Raw genomic sequence first — 18,020 nt, 5'->3', positions numbered from 1 at the left:
GAATCAGGATGGTCGGTGTTGAAGAGCCCCACGGCTCAGCCAGCACTCGGCTAGTTACTAACTGGACCTCGCTTTCGTTCTGCCACTCACCTTAGTCTGAAGTCACCCACAAAGCATTCCTTTTTTTTTTTTTTTTTTTTAAGAGAGAGACAGAGGGAGGGAGGGAGAGAGAGCACATGCGCACCATGCGGGGCTCGATCTCACAACCGAGACATCATGACCGCAGATGAAATTAAGAGTGGGACGCTTAACCGACTGAGCCACCCAGGTGCCCCACCAATGTGCTATCCTTATTCCTACTGAGGACTGAGGGCAGCCTGGGTTGCACACGGTTCTGAAGACCCCACATCCCCACTGCACAGTGAGCTCCAGGGACGACTGCTGAGTCAGGCGGCTCTACGATAAATGCAAACAACCTCATAATTAAGTCAGAAAGGGGTGTGTGTGTGTGTGTGTGTGTGTGTGTGTGTGTAACAGGAAGACCTCAAAGAAATTCAATAAAAAATGGGGCAAATGAAAGCTGAAATGCGGATCAGAGTCATAAACCATGATCAGAGTCAGCAAGGCCGGCCAGCGGGGGCTCCGTGGAAGAGAAATTCCATAAGGGGATTTGATGGAGAAGAACTGGGGGGGCGGCAAGGGGGAGAGCGCTGTGCAAAGCCAAGGAAAGAGCTGCATTTAAGAGATGCTGAACTTATTTTTTCCTGGAGAGTTTAGAGCAAGAGAAGGGCCTTGAAATCTCCGAGTCAACGCAGTCACTCCTTTGGGAAGGGAACCATCAGAAGAATGGGTATTTATGACATCACAGCCGTAAAGAACCCGGGAGGCAGGCCCAGCAGGCGCGATCAAGCATTCCTACCGACACAGTGGTGTCGGTCCCCTCTGGCTGGAAGCTCCAGGAGACTGAGGTCAACGTGCCGGTGGTATTAGTAGACTTGAACTTGCAAGTCAGCTTCCCTTGTGTCCCATTTGCCACGAAGATTTCTTTTGGGGTATATACCTCCAAGGCCGATGTGCCCGTGGTCACTGGAGAGAGAGGAGCAAGGAAAGCTTGAGTAGCATTTAGTACAAATATCATGCTGCATATGACAAAGATATGACAAAGTTACTTGATATACACAGTTATAGAGATTATCTGTCTGTCTATCAATCAATCATCTCTCTCTCTCTGCTGCCATTGTGTCATACACATTTCTGGCAGAATATTCCACAGCCAGGTGCTTCCCAGAAGCGGGATAAACTGCTGACGGTCTGGGATTTTGTCTTTGGTTTTCAGTAAGAAGATACTTTCACGAGTTCAGCTATTACCTCATGTTTATGTTTTCTTTTTCATTAACAGACTTTATTTCTTAGAGCAGTTTTCGGGTTACAGAAACACTGAGCATGAAGCAGAGAGTTCCAGTATATTCCCTCACCCCTACCCCCAGTTTCCCCTACTCATAACATCTTTTGTGAGTGTGGTGTGTGTTATAATTGATGAGCCAATACTGTTACACTATTAACTAAAGCCCATCATTTATGGTAGGGTTCACTGTGTGTTACACATTCCATGGGTTTTGACAAATGTACAATGTCATGTATCCACTATTATAATAAAACACAGAATCCTTTTACTGTCCTAAACATCCCATGTTCCACCCATTCATTCTTCCCCCCTCCCCCTAAACCCCTGCCAACCACTGATTTTTTCCTGTATCTGTACGTTTGCCTTTTCCAGAACATTATAGAGCCGGAATCCTACAGCCTTTTCAGATTAGCTTTTATCACTTAGCTCTATTTACTTAAGTTTCCTCCTTGTCGTTTTATAGCATGACAGTTCATTTCTTTTGATTGCTGAGTAATATTCACGGTATGGATATTATCCATTCCCCTCCTGAAGGACATCTTGGTTGCTTCCCTGGTGGTCTGTTTTTAATGATGTAGAGGCCATATATATATATATATATATATATATATATATATATAAAGATGTATATATATATATACACACACACACACACAAATATGTATATATATATAATATATATTATATATAAATATAAATATATATATTAAAAATATGCATATATATGTGTGTGTGTATATACACATATATATATATATATACATATATTTTTTTTTGCTTAAGTAGTTCTCACATTCACCTGTTAAATTTCAACTGCTATCACACTGAACTTCTCTCATCTGCCATTTAATTTTAACACAATTAAAACTATTCTAGGTAAGGTATCACTTCATTCAGAGCCGTGTTTATTATTTCACTGATCCTTTTCCTGTAAGGGATTTAAGGCAAAAAACATGCACAACATGCTGTTTTCGTTAATGAAATCCCATCTACCGTTACATCTCAGTGCAACCTGTGCTAGATAACTGTGAGTTCAAGAACCAGCTGACCACACCGGGCCACGTTTTCACTCTACCCCTTGAGTTTCATTCAGTCAGCCTAAGCCCAGAAATAGTAATTCAAATGTCTATCACTTGTAATACAAAAATAGCTCCTTTTTTTTTTTTCCAAGATCTGTAATCAGAGGCAACTTAATCAGAGTTTTAAGGATGGCTGCTAAAATAATCTTCACTTAAAAAAGACACTTTCCTGGATTAAGTGAAGGTCAGAAAGGAAATTCGTTAGCCTAAAAATGGACACAATTAAAGCTAATGGAGGAAATATTATCTTCCAAATAGGGTATTTTCTAAAGAAATGGTTTGGAAAGAATCCGTATCTGCAGTGTTCCAATTATTCTCAGAATGTAACAGATGAGCAGAATGAGGAGGGGTTTGCTGTCACCCAGGACTGATGAGCACACTCAGTTTTTCTTCCTGAGGTCTCGCCCGAGACTCTAGGCCAGGCAGAAAAAGAGTACTCCCCCAGTTCTCCCAACCATCTTCCAAATGTTTATTCGCAGGACACAATGGGCACTTTGGCTATTCTTTTAAATAAACTGATAGCCATACTGTATCAATCAGATTTTTTTTCTGCTAAAGAGGGTGGATTATTATTATAGAGAACAATGGATTATTATTTGTGGCCCAAACCTCAAAACAAACCCTTCTTTCAAACAAGAAGCAAACAAAAGATGTTCCTTGCCTTTGTGGGTAGGCAGAAAACCAGCCCCAGGGCATCTGAGTTCAAAACGAGGGACAAAGCACAAGACCAGAAGATCTGACCAGCTTTTCCAGGAAGCAGTGTTGGCTTATAACCCTTATTTATGCTGCGTGATTTTGACTAGTTTTCTCCACAGTGGCAAGCGCTACAAGGAAAACCAGTCTGCGAAGTCAATAAATAAGTCTCCTCAGGGTTTTCTCAAAGCCAGACCCCTGCCTCAAGGCCGGCCTGCAAAATCTGGTCGGTACCGGAGAGGTTATTTAAAGATGTTTCAGTTTACAGTCACGGAATTTTGGCCGAAAAGACTAACCAAATCCCTAAAGTGGCTTTTAGACAATTGATCTGAGGCAGACTTAACTACACCAGAGCTGGTTAATATACAAGTGACTTAAAAACAAAAACAAAAACAAAAACCCTCACTCTTTGGCTCATTTGCACAGACAGCTGTTACAGCCAGGGTTATGGATTCCAACTCTGGTCAGTCAGCTGTTCCAAAAGAACAAAATGGCTCCATGCACAGCTAGTTAGCATCCTCTGATCCCTGACACTCTCTCTCTCTCTCTCTCTCTCTCTCTTTCCAGCTGTCCTAGTTCTTGGAGATCCCAACTAGTCATAAAATGAACTTCCCAAAGCCCTGGTCTCTTTGTTGATCTTCTCTTCTACAAAAATGTTACCCTCAGGCCTGCCCCAGCCCCCCATCCTCACATCCGACCCTCGGCCAGGGCTTCTCCGCCTTAGCACTACTGACAACCGGGCTCGACTGTTCTCTGCTCAGGTCTGTTCTATGCATCGCAGGACGTTCAGCAGGGTCCCTGGCCTCTACCAGGTGTCAGTGGAATCTTCTCCCCTTCCAGCTGTGGCAACCAAAAAGGACCCCAGACATTGAAACATCCTCTCAGGGGCCAAGTTACCGTGGCTGAGAATCAGTGCCCCAGACCCTACCAATACGAGCACCCGCTCCACAATCTCAAGCTTCTCTGCTCTCTGGCGGCCTCCTCCTGTCTTTCCAGACCACTTCCTCCAACACTCTGACTTTGCTGATCCTTCAGCCGCATCAGAACCTAAGATCTGTCACCCCCTCCCCCCAGAGGACCACTTCGTACCCTCCTCTCTGTGCTTCCTAGTTCACTGAGAAAACAAGCAAACCCGAAGGCAACTTCCTCGCGTCCCTCGCTCCCCGCAGCAGCGCCCCGTGCTCCGTGTTTCCTCTGCTACCACGTCCAAAAGGTCTGCACCTCTTCTCAGGGCCGGTCCCTGCTCGGGGCACAGGACCCCATCTTCTCTCGCCTAACTAAGGATGTTAATCCAGCAATCCTCCCTCTTTCTCCTGAAGTTCTCACTCTCAACTGAGTTACTGCCACCGGCCATATAAATTACCTATATTTATATCCCAGGTTTAGGGGGAAAAACATCTTGACCCTGCATCTCATTTGAAAGAACTGTCTATATTCACCGTGCGCAGTTTCTCTCCTCCCATATTCTCTCCATTTTTTTTAATTCTTTTAAGTTTATTTGAGAGAGAGAGAGACAGACAAACAGAGAAAGAGTGCAAGCATGCATGGGGGAGGGGCAGAGAAAGAGGGAGAAAGGAGAATCCCAAGCAGGATGCGGGGCTCGATCTCACGAACCGTGAGGTCACGACCTGAGTTGAAATCAAGAGCTGGACGCTTAACCCACTGAGCCACCCAGCCACCCCCTCCCATATTTTCTTGAATAAACCCAATCCAGGCTTTTATCCCCAGTACTCCACTAAAACTATTTTTTTTTAATTTTTTTTAATGTTTATTTTTGAGAGAGACAGAGACAGGATGTGAGTGGGTTAGGGGCAGAGAGAGAGGGAGACAGAACCTGAAGCAGGCTCCAGGCTCCGAGCTGTCGGCACAGAGCCCGACGTGGGGCTCGAACTCACAAGCTATGAGATCATGATCTGAGCTGAAGTCAGACGCTCAACCGACTGAGCCACCCAGGTGCCCCTAAAACTATTCTTGTCAAAGAATCTAATGGCCTCCATGTGGCTAAATCAACAGTCAATTCTCAAACTGACCTATTGCAACATCTGACACAGCCGATCCCTCCCAGCCTCGGAACACTTTTTCTTCCCATTTTAACTTCTGAAGCATCACTCTTTTGTTCTCTTATCTCACTGCCTGTTCCTTTCTAGTTCTCTGACCTCTGCATGTTGGAGAGTCCCAGATTCTCCCACTGACCTCTTATCTCTTGGGGACCTCATCTAGTTTCAAGGCTGTAAATATCACCTAAACGCTGATGATCCCTGTACACACACACACACACACACACCTATCAACGACTTCACTTGGATCTACCTGGCATCTCAAATTTAATATGACCAAATTGAATTCCCGATTCCCATCCTCAAACCCACCCTTCCACAGCCTATCCCATTTCTGTAAATGGCAATCCCAGCCTTCCAGTGGCTGAGGCCAAAACCCGGGAGTCCTTCTTGAGACCTCTTTCTCACATCCTTACCACCACGCTGTCACAAAACAGGTTTGTATCTACTTAGAAACATCTTCTCAAAAGTGATCTCTCACTGCCTCTCTCAGTGCTGCCATCTTGGTCCAAGCCACTCTCCTCTTTCACTTGGGATATTTCAGTGGCTTCCTAAACTGGTGTCTCTGCTCCTACCCTCACCCACTTAACCACAGCCAGTCCATGCTTTTTAAAATGCATTATCAGGGGGCGCCTGGGTGGCTCAGTCGGTTAAGTGCCTGACTCTTGGTTTCGGCTCGGGTCATGATCCCATGGTTTGTGGGCTCGAGCCCCACATCAGGCTCCATGCCGACAGTGGAGCCTGCTTGGGATTCTCTCTCTCTCCCCCCCTCTCCGCTCCTCCTCCACTTGCTCTGTTTCTCTCAAAATAAACTGAAAAAAAAAAAATTTAAATGCATATCAGATCTTATGACTCCTCTGCTCCAAACACTCCAAACAGTCTCCACATTAGCCAGGATCAGGACAAAGTCCTCACAGGTCCACAAAGCCCGACAAGAGCTAACTCCTAGCCACCTCTCAGACCTCGCCTCCCACCCTCCTCCTTCAGACACGCTGCAGCAGCCACCCTGGTCATTTTGTAGCTCCTCTGCCCGGGATGGGGGCCCCCAAGGACAGAGAACGCTAAGGACAAAAACATGGAGGTATCCCAGGAAGTCACGATGCCAGGAGAGACAAGGGAAGAGCAAGCAGCGATGTGGCACCCTGAGTCAGGTGCTCCCCCGGCTGCTCTCGGGAGGAGTCTGGGGAGACACCCTTGCTTACGGTGCCTGTGGTCGCCAAGCACAGCACGGCGGTTTCTAAACAAATGCGATGAGCAAGATGGGACGGCCAGAGAAGCTCTCCTGTGTGGGGAAAACACAGGTTTCCCTCTCGGACTGCATTCCATGAGGCTCAAGCAAGGGATGAGTTCACTGGTTTCTTAAACAATTGGGAATGGTTTGCTTTGTCCAGGCCTTTTCTTTTCCCCTCCTGAGTCACTAGGAGTATTATGGCAATACACAGTAAAATTATTGTGGAATTCAGATGGGCCTGTCTTCACAGTCATAAGAGGGAATTTTTAGGGACCAGTTAAAATGGCTAAAAATGCAAATGTAAAGTACCCTGAGATGCAGAGAAACCACTGGTCTAAACTCCATCAAGTCCATGCCACTGAGGACGGGAATCCCGTCTGAACGAGACGTTAAATAGGGGTCTTTTAGGCCTGAGATTCACAGTTACAGTACACGGGCAAAAACTGCTGTGAAAAGTATCAAAGCTTTAATTCAAAAACTTGGATGGGGAAAAGTGTCCTGCTGAATCCCGGAAAAACCAATTGCCTCAGGAATAAAAAACACAGAAATGAAAGGAAATGAAATGGAAAGATTAAGTGATATGTAAACGTTTTTATATCCTGCCAACTTTGGACTCTGAGTTATATATTAACTTACATGTAAATTTCAAAAACGGTAACAGGCGCTGAGCTTACGACTTTCTTCCTGGGGAAGGAATCCTGACCTGCTAAGTTACACCAGCATCCAGAGGGCAAGAAGACGAACAAGAACAGTCCTTCTTGTAGGAGATCAATTCAAATGAAAAAAGCCTGAAAAATTGTTTGACAAGTAATCGAAGAGTTCGCAGAATCAACTCAACACGGGTCATTTGTTTCTACAGCAGTCAACTATGACACCTACAACTTGGTTTTCTTCCATTTTGGATGGAGAACCAGAACAGTTTTGGGGGAAAATCCAAGTAAATACACAATACAAAAATAACACCCATCACAGCCACAAAGGAAAAAAGCAAATTCAAATTCAAAAATAGTTTGGCCAGGAGTCTGTTTCCTGATGTGATCTGTTTCAATACCGTGAATTGTTGAAGAAATGCAATGTCAGTAATGCCTCCAAAAGTGCCAAATGGTCTTGCTCCAAGTAAATTCAAACTCATACTATAAAATCATCTGAAATACATTGGAATAGCGTTATTACGGATGAATAAACACTTGCGGGGCCTAGACGGAGATCCCAAAACTTAACAAGTGAAACAATTCTTTGGCATATCACTTCTGGGTCCATTTGTAGTACCCTGGTTTGTAAAAACCTTATCCTTTGAACAGCTCCCACCACAGTTTTCCTTGAAACTGAAAGAAGGCTTTTGTTTTGATTTTTTTTTTTTGTTTTGGAAACACTTTGATGTCACCAGAATATTCTCCTGCCTAGAAGAATACAATCAAGTAATTTATTTAAATAGATTTCTGGCCTATCTCACCGGTACACAGTGTTAACCTGATATCGTAATATCGCCTAACCACAAGCATAAACATGACCTTTCAAAACATACTAAAAGGGAGAAATAAAAGGGCACCGAACACAACCGAGACGAGTGGCTCGGAGTGGAGGAAGGTAGACGGGGCAGGAGGAAAAAAGGCACACACTACTGGTAACGTTTTATTTCCTAGGGTAGGCCGTGAGGGCATGGGAGCTCATTTTAACGTGAGGTGTGTAAACTGTAGGCACGCGCACACACACACACTCTCTTTTGTATGTATTTTATTTTTCATAATAAAACCTGTTTTTCTTTTTAAAAGAAAGGAAGACATCAGTAAGGTGGTAAGAGATTTACCTCTTCAATTCCAGAATGCTCCAGTGAAAGCATTCAGCACAGGATTCCCTCACAGTGTCAATTGTCACTCCTACAATCAGGCTGGATACCAAGAAGCCAACTGATGACGTGTGTCAGTTGGAAACAGCACAGGGGCCGGGCTGGAGGCCTCACATCCTCAGAACGGGACCACTCTGCAGCTGAAGCGGGCTCCTTTCTTCCGTGAGTCAGGGCTATCTATCTTGGACTCCCTCGGCTGGATAGCACAAAGTAAGGGGAGGCTACAAAAATATACTCTCTTCGACGAACCCTAACGATTAATAAATTCAGCTTTTCGCTTGTCAGGAACACACTCCTCTACTACACGCTTTGGCTGTTATGCTTTGGGCCTCAATGTAAAAGTGACATCCTTACAACGTGTGCCCCAAATCCCCACCCTGTGCTCCCTCACATCCTGCCTGCCCCTGCGAAGGCTCCCTCACACTCTACTGGAATGACCGGCTGTCTGGAACCAGGAGAGAGCAGGGGACTGTGTCCACCTTGTTCACCGTCATATTCTCATCACCTCACAAATGCCTTTTGTCAACGCGTTCAACAAACGTTTTCTGGGAAATGGGGAGGAAGGAAGGAAAGGAAAGAAAAGAGAGAAAAAGAAAACATACCAACTAGACTCAGATAAGCTCAGCCATAAAAATTACACACTTGCTTCACAACAAATGCCTGTAGGATAATGCCCCAAACAAACAGTGTCTGCAAAGAGGACTCAGGGCCAGGCTCGGATGCTGAATCTGTCTTGGATGAGGCTGAGCCAGGCTTCGATAGACTCACCTTCCAATCTAGATGAGAGAATCCCAAAGGAGACTCATCTTTGGAAACGTTCAATAAGAAAAGTCTATGTACTTGAAGACCCTGAATGGCCAAAGCAATCTTGACAAAGAAAAACAGAAATGGAGGTATCACAATTCTAGACTTCAAGTTATATTACAAAGCTGTAGTAATCAAAACAGTATGGTGCTAGCACAAAAACAGACGCACAGATCAGTGGAACAGAAGAGAGAGCCCAGAAATAACCCACATTTATATGGTCAATTAATCTTCAACAAAGGAGGCATGAATAAGCAACGGGAAAAAGTCTCTTCAACAAATGGTGTTGGAAAAACTGGACAGTAACACGCAAAAGAATGAAACTGGGCACTTTCTTACACCATACACAAAAATAAACTCAAAATGGATTAAAGATGGGGGCATCTGGGTGGCTCAGTCAGTTGAACATCCGACTTTGGCTCAGGTCATGATCTCACAGCTCATGAGTTTGAGCCCCGCGTCGGGCTCTGTGCTGACACCTCAGAGCCTGGAGCCAGCTTCAGATTCTGTGTCTCCTTCTCTCTCTGCCCCTAACCCACTCGCATCCTGTCTCTGTCTCTCTCAAAAATAAATAAACATTAAAAAAAATTAAGAAGTGGATTAAAGATGTAAATGTGAGAGCTGAAACCATAAAAATCCTAGAAGAGAATATAGACAGTAATTTCTCTGACATCAGCTGTAACAACATCTTTCCAGATATGTCTCCTGAGGCAAGGTAAACAAAAGCAAAAATAAACTATTGGGACTACACCAAAATAAAAAGCTTCTGCACAGCAAAAGAAGCAACCATCAAAACTAAAAGACAACCTACCGAATGGGAGAAGATACTGCAAATGACATACTGGTAAAGGGTTAGTATCCAAAATATATATAAAGAGCTTATACAACTCAACCCTAAAAAAAAAAAAAAAAAAAGCCACAAATAATCCAGTTTAAAAATGGGCAGAAGACATGAACAGGCATTTCACCAAAGAAGACATCCAGATAGCCAAGAGACACATGGAAAGATGCTCCAACGTCATTTCATCATCAGGGAAATGCAAATCAAAACGACAATATGACATCGCCTCACACCTATTAGAATGGCTAAAATAAAAAACACAAAAAACAAGTATCGGTGAGGATGTAGAGAAATAGGATCCCTTGTGCACTGTTGGTGGGAATGCAACCTGGGGCAGCCACCATGGAAGACAGTATGGAGGTTCCCCGAAAATTAAAAAAAGAACTACCCTAAGACCCAGTAATAGCACTACAGGGTATTTACCCCCAACATATAAAAAGACTAATTCAAAGGGATACATGCTCCCCTATGTCATCTATTGCAGCATTATTTACAATAGCCAAATTATGGAAACAACCTAAGTGTCCATCAACAGATGAATGGATCATGATGTAAATGGATGAAGATACATAATGGAATATTATTCAGCCATAAAAAAAGAATAAAATCTTGCCATTTGCAACAACATGGATGGATCTAGAGAGTATAAGGCTAAGTGAAATGAGATAGTCAGAGAAAGACAAATACCACACGATTTCACTCATATGTGGGAATTTAAGAAACAAATGAACAGAGGAAAAAAAAGAGAGACAGACCAAGAAACAGACTCCTAACTATAGAGAATAAACTGATGGTTACTGGAGGGGAGGTGGGGGGAGGATGGGGTGATGGGAATTAAGGGCACAGTTATCTTGATAAGCACTGAGTTATATATGGAACTGTTGAATCACCATATTGTACACCTGAAACTAATATAACACTGTATCTTAACTACACTGGAATTAAAATTAAAAAAAAAACTTTATCTTGAAAAAAATAATAATAAGGCTGTGTACTTTCACTAACACACAGGATTACTCAACTCCTCTCAGAGTCCATTCCTTCCACTAATGATCAATGTCCAGCTGGCCACATCTCTATCTTTAACCTTTTTTGCACCAACAAAGGTCTTTCTGTTTCTCAAATGAGAGACATTCAAAAGGTCCTGAATCGGGCCAGTCATTGAACTGATCATTTGACTCCTTAAAGCCCTGGGATTTCTTCTTTGCCCTCCTCTATGTATGCACTGTTCATCTTTCTTTCCTGTTACTGCTTTCCTTTCCTTCAATCAACGGTTCATTCTTTCAAACCACACTGGGACTCAGCCTCTGCCCTTAATGGACTGACAGTCTCATGGAGACAAATAAACAACTATCTACAGTGCAGTGGCAGAGGCATGGTGCCTGGCCCCTGGGACGAGGAGACTTTACAGGACCAGGGCTTCCACTAAAGGACAAAGTGTCCAAACAGTCAAGCAGTCAACCCAAATGCCACAGTTGTAGTCAATCTGAGTTGTATCATCTACATCCAGTGTCCTAGCATTTCTCAGTTCTTAGCAAACTGATGGAAGTAAGAAATCAGATCATTTTATTTCCGATAGATGATAGTGGACTAAAAGGCTTACCGTAAAGAGCATGTTGAAAGCCCTGGGGGGCACATGTTATAGATAAAAAAAAAAAAACAAAAAAACCCAAAAACAAACAAAACACTATCACATACTTTACACTTCTCATGTGCTAAAACATACTTCTCTTTCTAGTCAAGCAAAAGACCACGGTACCTTACATGTATCTTTCCGAGCTCTCAAATCTTATCAGAAGGTCTACCAAATGTTAGAAGATATCTGAACTGAAATTTAATCCAAACCAGAAAAAAACCAAAATCCAAAATATTAGGGCCAACAACAGAACATGAGATTGGAAAGAATGTGACTGTGATCAAGGGCAAGAAGGGTATTCCTCACCTCCAAAATAAGGTAAAAGGGTGCAACGGAAAAACACCACTTACTGAGTGCTTATTACGGGTAAAGCATTACTAAACTAAGGAACATGTATTCTTTTTCAACAACACTGTTGGGTGTTATCTATTGGATGGAAACTCAAGAGAGGCTAAAGAACTTGCCCAAGTCACTTACTCAGCAGATATGGAGCCAAAAGTTGAATCCAGGATGTCCTGACCCCAAAGCCTAGCTCTTTCCGCTACGCTGATTCTCAAGCTTTATATGAATCTTTTATTCAAACAAAATATGGGTTCTTCTGGGGAACCGAGTATGTAATGGAGAAAGGTAGTTTTCACATACAAGTCGGATAAGTATTCAAAACTTACAATTTAAGTCCAAGAACGGCAGCACAGCACAATGGTTCTCGACCTTGGCTGCACACTGGAATCACCTAAGAGCTTTAAAAAATACTGATGCCATTGGGGCGCCTGGTTGGCTCAGTCGGTTAAGCGTCCGACTTCCGCTCAGGTCATGATCTTGCGGTCCGTGAGTTCGAGCCCCACGTCGGGCTCTGTGCTGACTGCTCAGAGCCTGGAGCTTGTTTCTGATTCTGTGTCTCCCTCTCTCTCTGACCCTCCCCCGTTCATGCTCTGTCTCTCTCTGTCTCAAAAATAAATAAACGTTAAAAAAAAAATTAAAAAATACTGATGCCTGGGGCACCTGAGTGGCTCAGTGGGTTAAGCATCTGACTCTTGATTTTGGCTCAGGCCATGATCTCACGGTCCATGGGAACCAAGCCCCATGTTGGGATCTGTGCCGATAGCTCGGAGCGTGCTTGGGATTCTCTCTCTCCCTCTCTCTGCCCCTCCCCTACTCGTGCTTTCTCTCCCTCAAGATAAATAAATAAAACATTTAAAAAAACAGTAGCTGTAAAAAATACCGATGCCTACTGAAACTACTCTGCGTGATACCGTAATGATGGATACATGTCATTATGCATTTGTACAACCTGGAGAGTATACCCTATTGTAAATCATGGACTTCAGGTGGTTCAGATGTAACACTGTAGGTTCATCAACTGTAACAAATGCACAGCTCTGGTGGGGATGTTGGTAACGAGGGAGGCTATGCATGCCTGGGAGAAAATGGCATAGGGATATATAACCTTTCTCTCAATTTTGCTGTGGAAAATAAAGTCTATTAAAAACAAATATTGGGGCGCCTGGGTGGCTCAGTCGGTTGAGCGTCCGACTTTGGCTCAGGTCATGATCTCGCGGTTCGTGGGTTCGAGCCCCGCGTCAGGCTCTGTGCTGACGGCTCAGAGTCTGGAAGCCTGCTTTGGATTCTGTGTCTCCCTCTCTCTCTGCTCCTCCCCTGCTTGTGTGCTGTCTCTCTCTCTCTCTCTCTCAAAAATGAATAAGTATAAAACAAAAACAAAAACAAAAACAAAAACAAACATTGATGTCTGAGTCCCACCCCTAGCCCCAGGGACTCTGGTTTAATTGGCATGGGGCATGGCCTGGGCACCAAGACTTTTAAAAGACCCCTAGGTGATTCTAAATTTGTAACCACTATCTTACAGACCACTGATATGGTACTATAATACAGTGAGATGGGCCCGAAGCATACGGGCCAAGCCTTACCTGGCATCTGGCTGAGTGTAGGTGCAGTATTTCACTTGTAAAATATATTATTAGTACACATGCAGAGACCTGAATTTTTTACGAGACTAAGGCAGTGATTGACTACCTTCTTAACCACACACTGGCAAGTTTAAACGTATACACAGAAATTACAAAAATCTGCTTCATTCTGAAGAATGCGTTAGCTGCTGGAATCGACACGGCAGTGGTCTCACAGTCCTCAAATTATGCCTATAACTTCACATCTGTGTATGTCGCTCTTTATTATTATTTTCATTGTTAAAAATAAACTTTAGGAAAAAAACGTACATCCAACATTTGGAAGCTCTAAGAGCACAGCTGCCAGACCCCCGCCCCCGGGAATCTACTGAAGAGAGCCTGGAAACTACCGTTCTGCTCGGTTTTTGAGAAGTTCAGGTTTACCGCAGGGGAGTAAAGCCACAGTCTGCTACTGCCGCAGCCTACAGCCGGACAGACTAACCACACGTTAACCGCACGGGAGAAGTGGATCCAACGGAGAAGGAAATGGTTCACCCCGGTTAGAGCTACGGGTGCTCTCAGAGCTTGGTCTCCTCCCTGCTTATTCTTTGGGCACGTTATTAATTAAACGCAAATTTACCCATGCCAATTTCTGAGATTTAAAACCCGGTTTAAAAGTCGCCCCGTTGCTTCACGAAGTCCCTGGTCCTCAGCACGGAGCACTAGACTTTTCAAAGTAACATCCCCCCCGCCTTTCCTGCTTTACATCGGTGAAGGCCAATGGATAGGCTGGTACCCGCTTGCTCTCACTTCCCTCACCAGGTCGCGCAGACGGCACACCTCTGGGCAACAGAGGTCCATCTCTAAAATCCTGCAGACTCTCAAAACTCCACCTAAACTTGACTTCAGTAAGACCCTCCCTGATCTGACTACCTCTTCTGCCCCAATACTCGGTATTTCGCGTACATCTCTCTGTGGCTACCAATTACTGAAGCAGCACCTTCAAGTGAGAGCCCAGGTCTTTTTTTGGTGCAGCAATCATCTCGAGCACCCCCCACCCCGACACTCAAGACTCCTTGAGGGGTGGAGTTACATCTTACTTGGCCTTTGTGGGCCAACGCACAGGATACCTCCGGGTGGTCACAAAGCTCTCAAAGAACACTTAAGGAGGAAACAAGCTGATTAATGGCTGAATTTTTAGGATTCCTGTAACGTGAAGTTATCGTTAATGAAACATATAGCACTTTTCTCTGGCTGAAGTAAATCAAAGAACCAACTTGCCCTTTAGCGGATACCTAACCTCAGGCAACAAGATTAAGCGGCACCATTTTGTCACCGCCATCGCGAGTTCAAAGTATGGATGCTCATCCTTGGACAGAACATAAAATATGAGAACTGAAAAAAAACATTTGCTTCTTGTCGAGATGCAGGCTTTGTTAGCATAAAACGATAACAACAAAAAAATTTAAAGAATTGTTTCAATGTTTATTTTTGAGAGAGAGAGAGAGAGACATACAGAGTGTGAGTGGGCGAGGGTCAGAAAGAGAGGGAGATACAGAATCCAAAGCAGACTCCGGGCTCTGAGACATCAGCACAGAGCCCGACGCGGGGCTCGAACTCACGAACTGTGAGATCATGACCCGAGCCAAAGTCGGACGCTCAACCGACCGAGTCACCCAGGCGCCCCATAATTTTAAAGATAATAATAAAAAAGGATTAGTATCAATTAAACAACTCATTTCCTGAATAGCAAATAAGGGCTGGCTCGTTCTGTGAGGGATGCAGTCTCATGAGACACCCCGCGTGAACACACGCGCATCGCGAATGCACGCAACAAACAACAAGTGCCGACAGTGTGCGGGGTCCGGGCACGATGCAGGAAGCAGGAAAGAGTCCTCCAAACGGGGATCACAGGCTACCCGGTCTGTACTTTACTTCTTGTTTATGGCACCTTACTCTCCCTAAAAAAGTTCCTTACAAAAACATCTCCTTAAAGTAGCAAACAGACTATATGTAGTTGAAGTTTGAAAAATGAAGAGGTGAGGCAGCATTTCATGGAAAATGCACTTGCAATTTATCTGGAATGCTGAAAAGAACCAAGACAGATGGATAGAAGGGCATTTTGCAGATAGAGAAAAACAGGATGATGTTTACAAATGAACTGTGTAGTTAACTTGGCTGGAGTAGAAGAAAGCTTTAAAGTTAAAAAGGCAGGCTGAGAAGCTGGAACTTGATCCTGGGGGAAGGGACACCACTGAGTATATTCGAGAAGGATGATACGGTAAAAGTGGACTTTTCGGTGGAGACATGAAAAACACAGAAAGAGGAGGGAAAGAAGAGACATTCAGACAGATTTCTCCCTGCGAAGGATTTTGTTTGTTTCATTTCTGCCCCACCACTGGACAAAAACAGAAAAAACTTCCAGGCATGACTCTTGTCTAAATCTTTCATAAGTAACAATGCTACTATGGACCAAATTATTCTTACGTATATAACCCTACGAAGTGAGTTTAGATACATGAGGAATATTTTTTAAAAAATAAGTAGTAGAGGGGCGCCTGGGTGGCTCAGTCGGTTAAGGGTGTGGCTCTTGATCTCAGCTCATGTCATGATCTCACAGTCCGGGGGGGCTGGTCCAGGGGAATCAAGCCCCCCGTCAGGCTCCGCGCTGACAATGTGGAGCCTGCTTGGGATTCTCTCCCTGTCTCTACCCCTCCCCACTGGAGCTCAGGCACTCTCTCTCAAAATAAATAAACTTAAAACATTTTTTAACTAAGTAATACATATATCTAGTTTCTTTGAAATAATTAATAATTCTACATGATTACGTTTGTCATATGGCTCCCACAAGCTCCTTTTAAGACTACAACCATTTTGATGGAAATATTGCTAAAATGTATTGTTTTTTTCTGCCTTCCTAAAAAGATAATACAGTGAGTAAAGGTTTGCAGAGAAACAGCGTTTACAAAGTTTCAAAGTATTCCTCCCCAAGACAGTTATTAAATACAAAAGGAAAAAATAGTACATTACAGCACAGAAACATGGTAGACATTATCTCCACTGAGGATCAAAGGGGGCGTCATCAGGGGCGGCTGGGTGGCTCAGTCAGTTAAGTGTCCGACTTCGGCTCAGGTCATGACCTCACGGTCCGTGGGTTCGAGCCCCGCGTCGGGCTCTGTGCTGACAGCTCAGAGCCTGGAGCCTGATTCAGATTCTGTGTCTCCCTCTCTCTCTGCCCCTCCCCTGTTCATGCTTTGTCTCTCTCTGTCTCAAAAATAAATAAACGTTAAAAAAAAAAAATGTAAAGGGGACGTCATTAGTAACGGAGCAAACTGGTAAGACATGCCTCCCTATCACATGCACCGAGAACAGCACGTCACTTCTGTGGTACTCCTGACAATTGAGTGTGACCGGAACCATCAGACAAACCTGATGGAGGGACATTCTACTATGTAAGTGGCCCTTATTCTTAAAACATGTTAATGTAAACTCAAGAAGAGAAAGAAAAAAGATTCAGGCAGTAATGCAAACTGAAGGCGACAGAAGGGCCCGGGACAGCTCAAAGAAACTCCCACAATGGACATTATTGGGACAGCTGGCAACATCTGAATGACACAGTAACTGTACCGCCTCAACATTAATTTCCTGATTTTGATAATTACACTGTGGTTACGTAAGATAATGCGCCTAGTCTTCAGGAAACATTCAAGTACTTAAACATTAAAGTACTTAAAGATAATGGGGGGCATACATGCACGCGCACGCACAAAAGTATTTAAGAATAAAGGATCAGGGGCGCCTGGGTGGCTCAGTCCGTTAAGTGTCCTATTCGTGATGTCAGCTCAGGTCACGATCTCAAGGTTTGTGAGATCGAGCCCCAAGTTGGGCTCTACGCTGACAGCACAGAGCCTACTCAGAATTCTCTCTCTCTGCCCCTCTCCTGCTTGTGTAGGCTCTCTCTCTCTCTCTCTCTCTCTCTCAAAATAAATAAACTTAAAAAAAAAAAGAATGAAGAATGAGCACTTCTGTAGCTTTCCTATAGTTGAAAAACACACACATGAGGGAGTGGGAGAAGGATTAAGGAAATATAGTAAAATGTTAACATTTGAGAAATCTGGGTGAAGGGTAAATGCTATTTTTTTTTTTTTTTTGCAATTCTCTTGTAAGTCTGAGATTACATCAAAAGAAAAATGGACAAGAAATAATGCAGTATTTTGTTTAACTGGGGGTTTTGTTTTTGTTTTTGTTTTGCTAACTCTTTGGTAACGGGACTTGTATGCACATCAGGAACATAATAAAACTGAGTGATGCCCATTGGGGCCCCTCGGATACGTGAGGCTATTGGCCCCGATCTAGAGGTCCCCAGCATGATTATTTTTGAACTTTTATAAATGCTTTCAATTTTCTTCCTATCTGCTGCATCCCCATCACCACTGCGGACTGCAGCTTGCCTCCAGCAGCCCCTACTGCGCCTGCTAATTGCTCTAATCTATTACCGGCTGGGAAAAACTCACCTAGTTCACGTTCATTTTACAGATGACACAATGCTAGCCCAGAGAGGCTAAGTCACTGATAGAAGGTATC

At 43.9% G+C, this 18,020-nt stretch overlaps 1 protein-coding gene across 1 annotated transcript in view; it reads right to left on the bottom strand.

Moving 5' to 3' along the window:
* The window catches only part of MPZL1 (myelin protein zero like 1), a 63,981-nt gene that overhangs the window by 17,929 nt on the left and 28,032 nt on the right, over positions 1-18,020 (bottom strand). Inside the window, exon 3 of the mRNA XM_030302584.2 lies at positions 860-1,026. Coding sequence (XP_030158444.2) covers positions 860-1,026 — 167 coding nt within the window. The remainder of the gene's footprint in view (positions 1-859; positions 1,027-18,020) is intronic.

This window comes from Lynx canadensis, chromosome F1 (genome assembly GCF_007474595.2).
Source record: "Lynx canadensis isolate LIC74 chromosome F1, mLynCan4.pri.v2, whole genome shotgun sequence".
NCBI lineage: Eukaryota > Metazoa > Chordata > Mammalia > Carnivora > Felidae > Lynx > Lynx canadensis.
The sequence above is the reverse complement of the archived record's forward strand: the minus strand, read 5'-3'. Positions and strand labels throughout refer to the sequence as shown.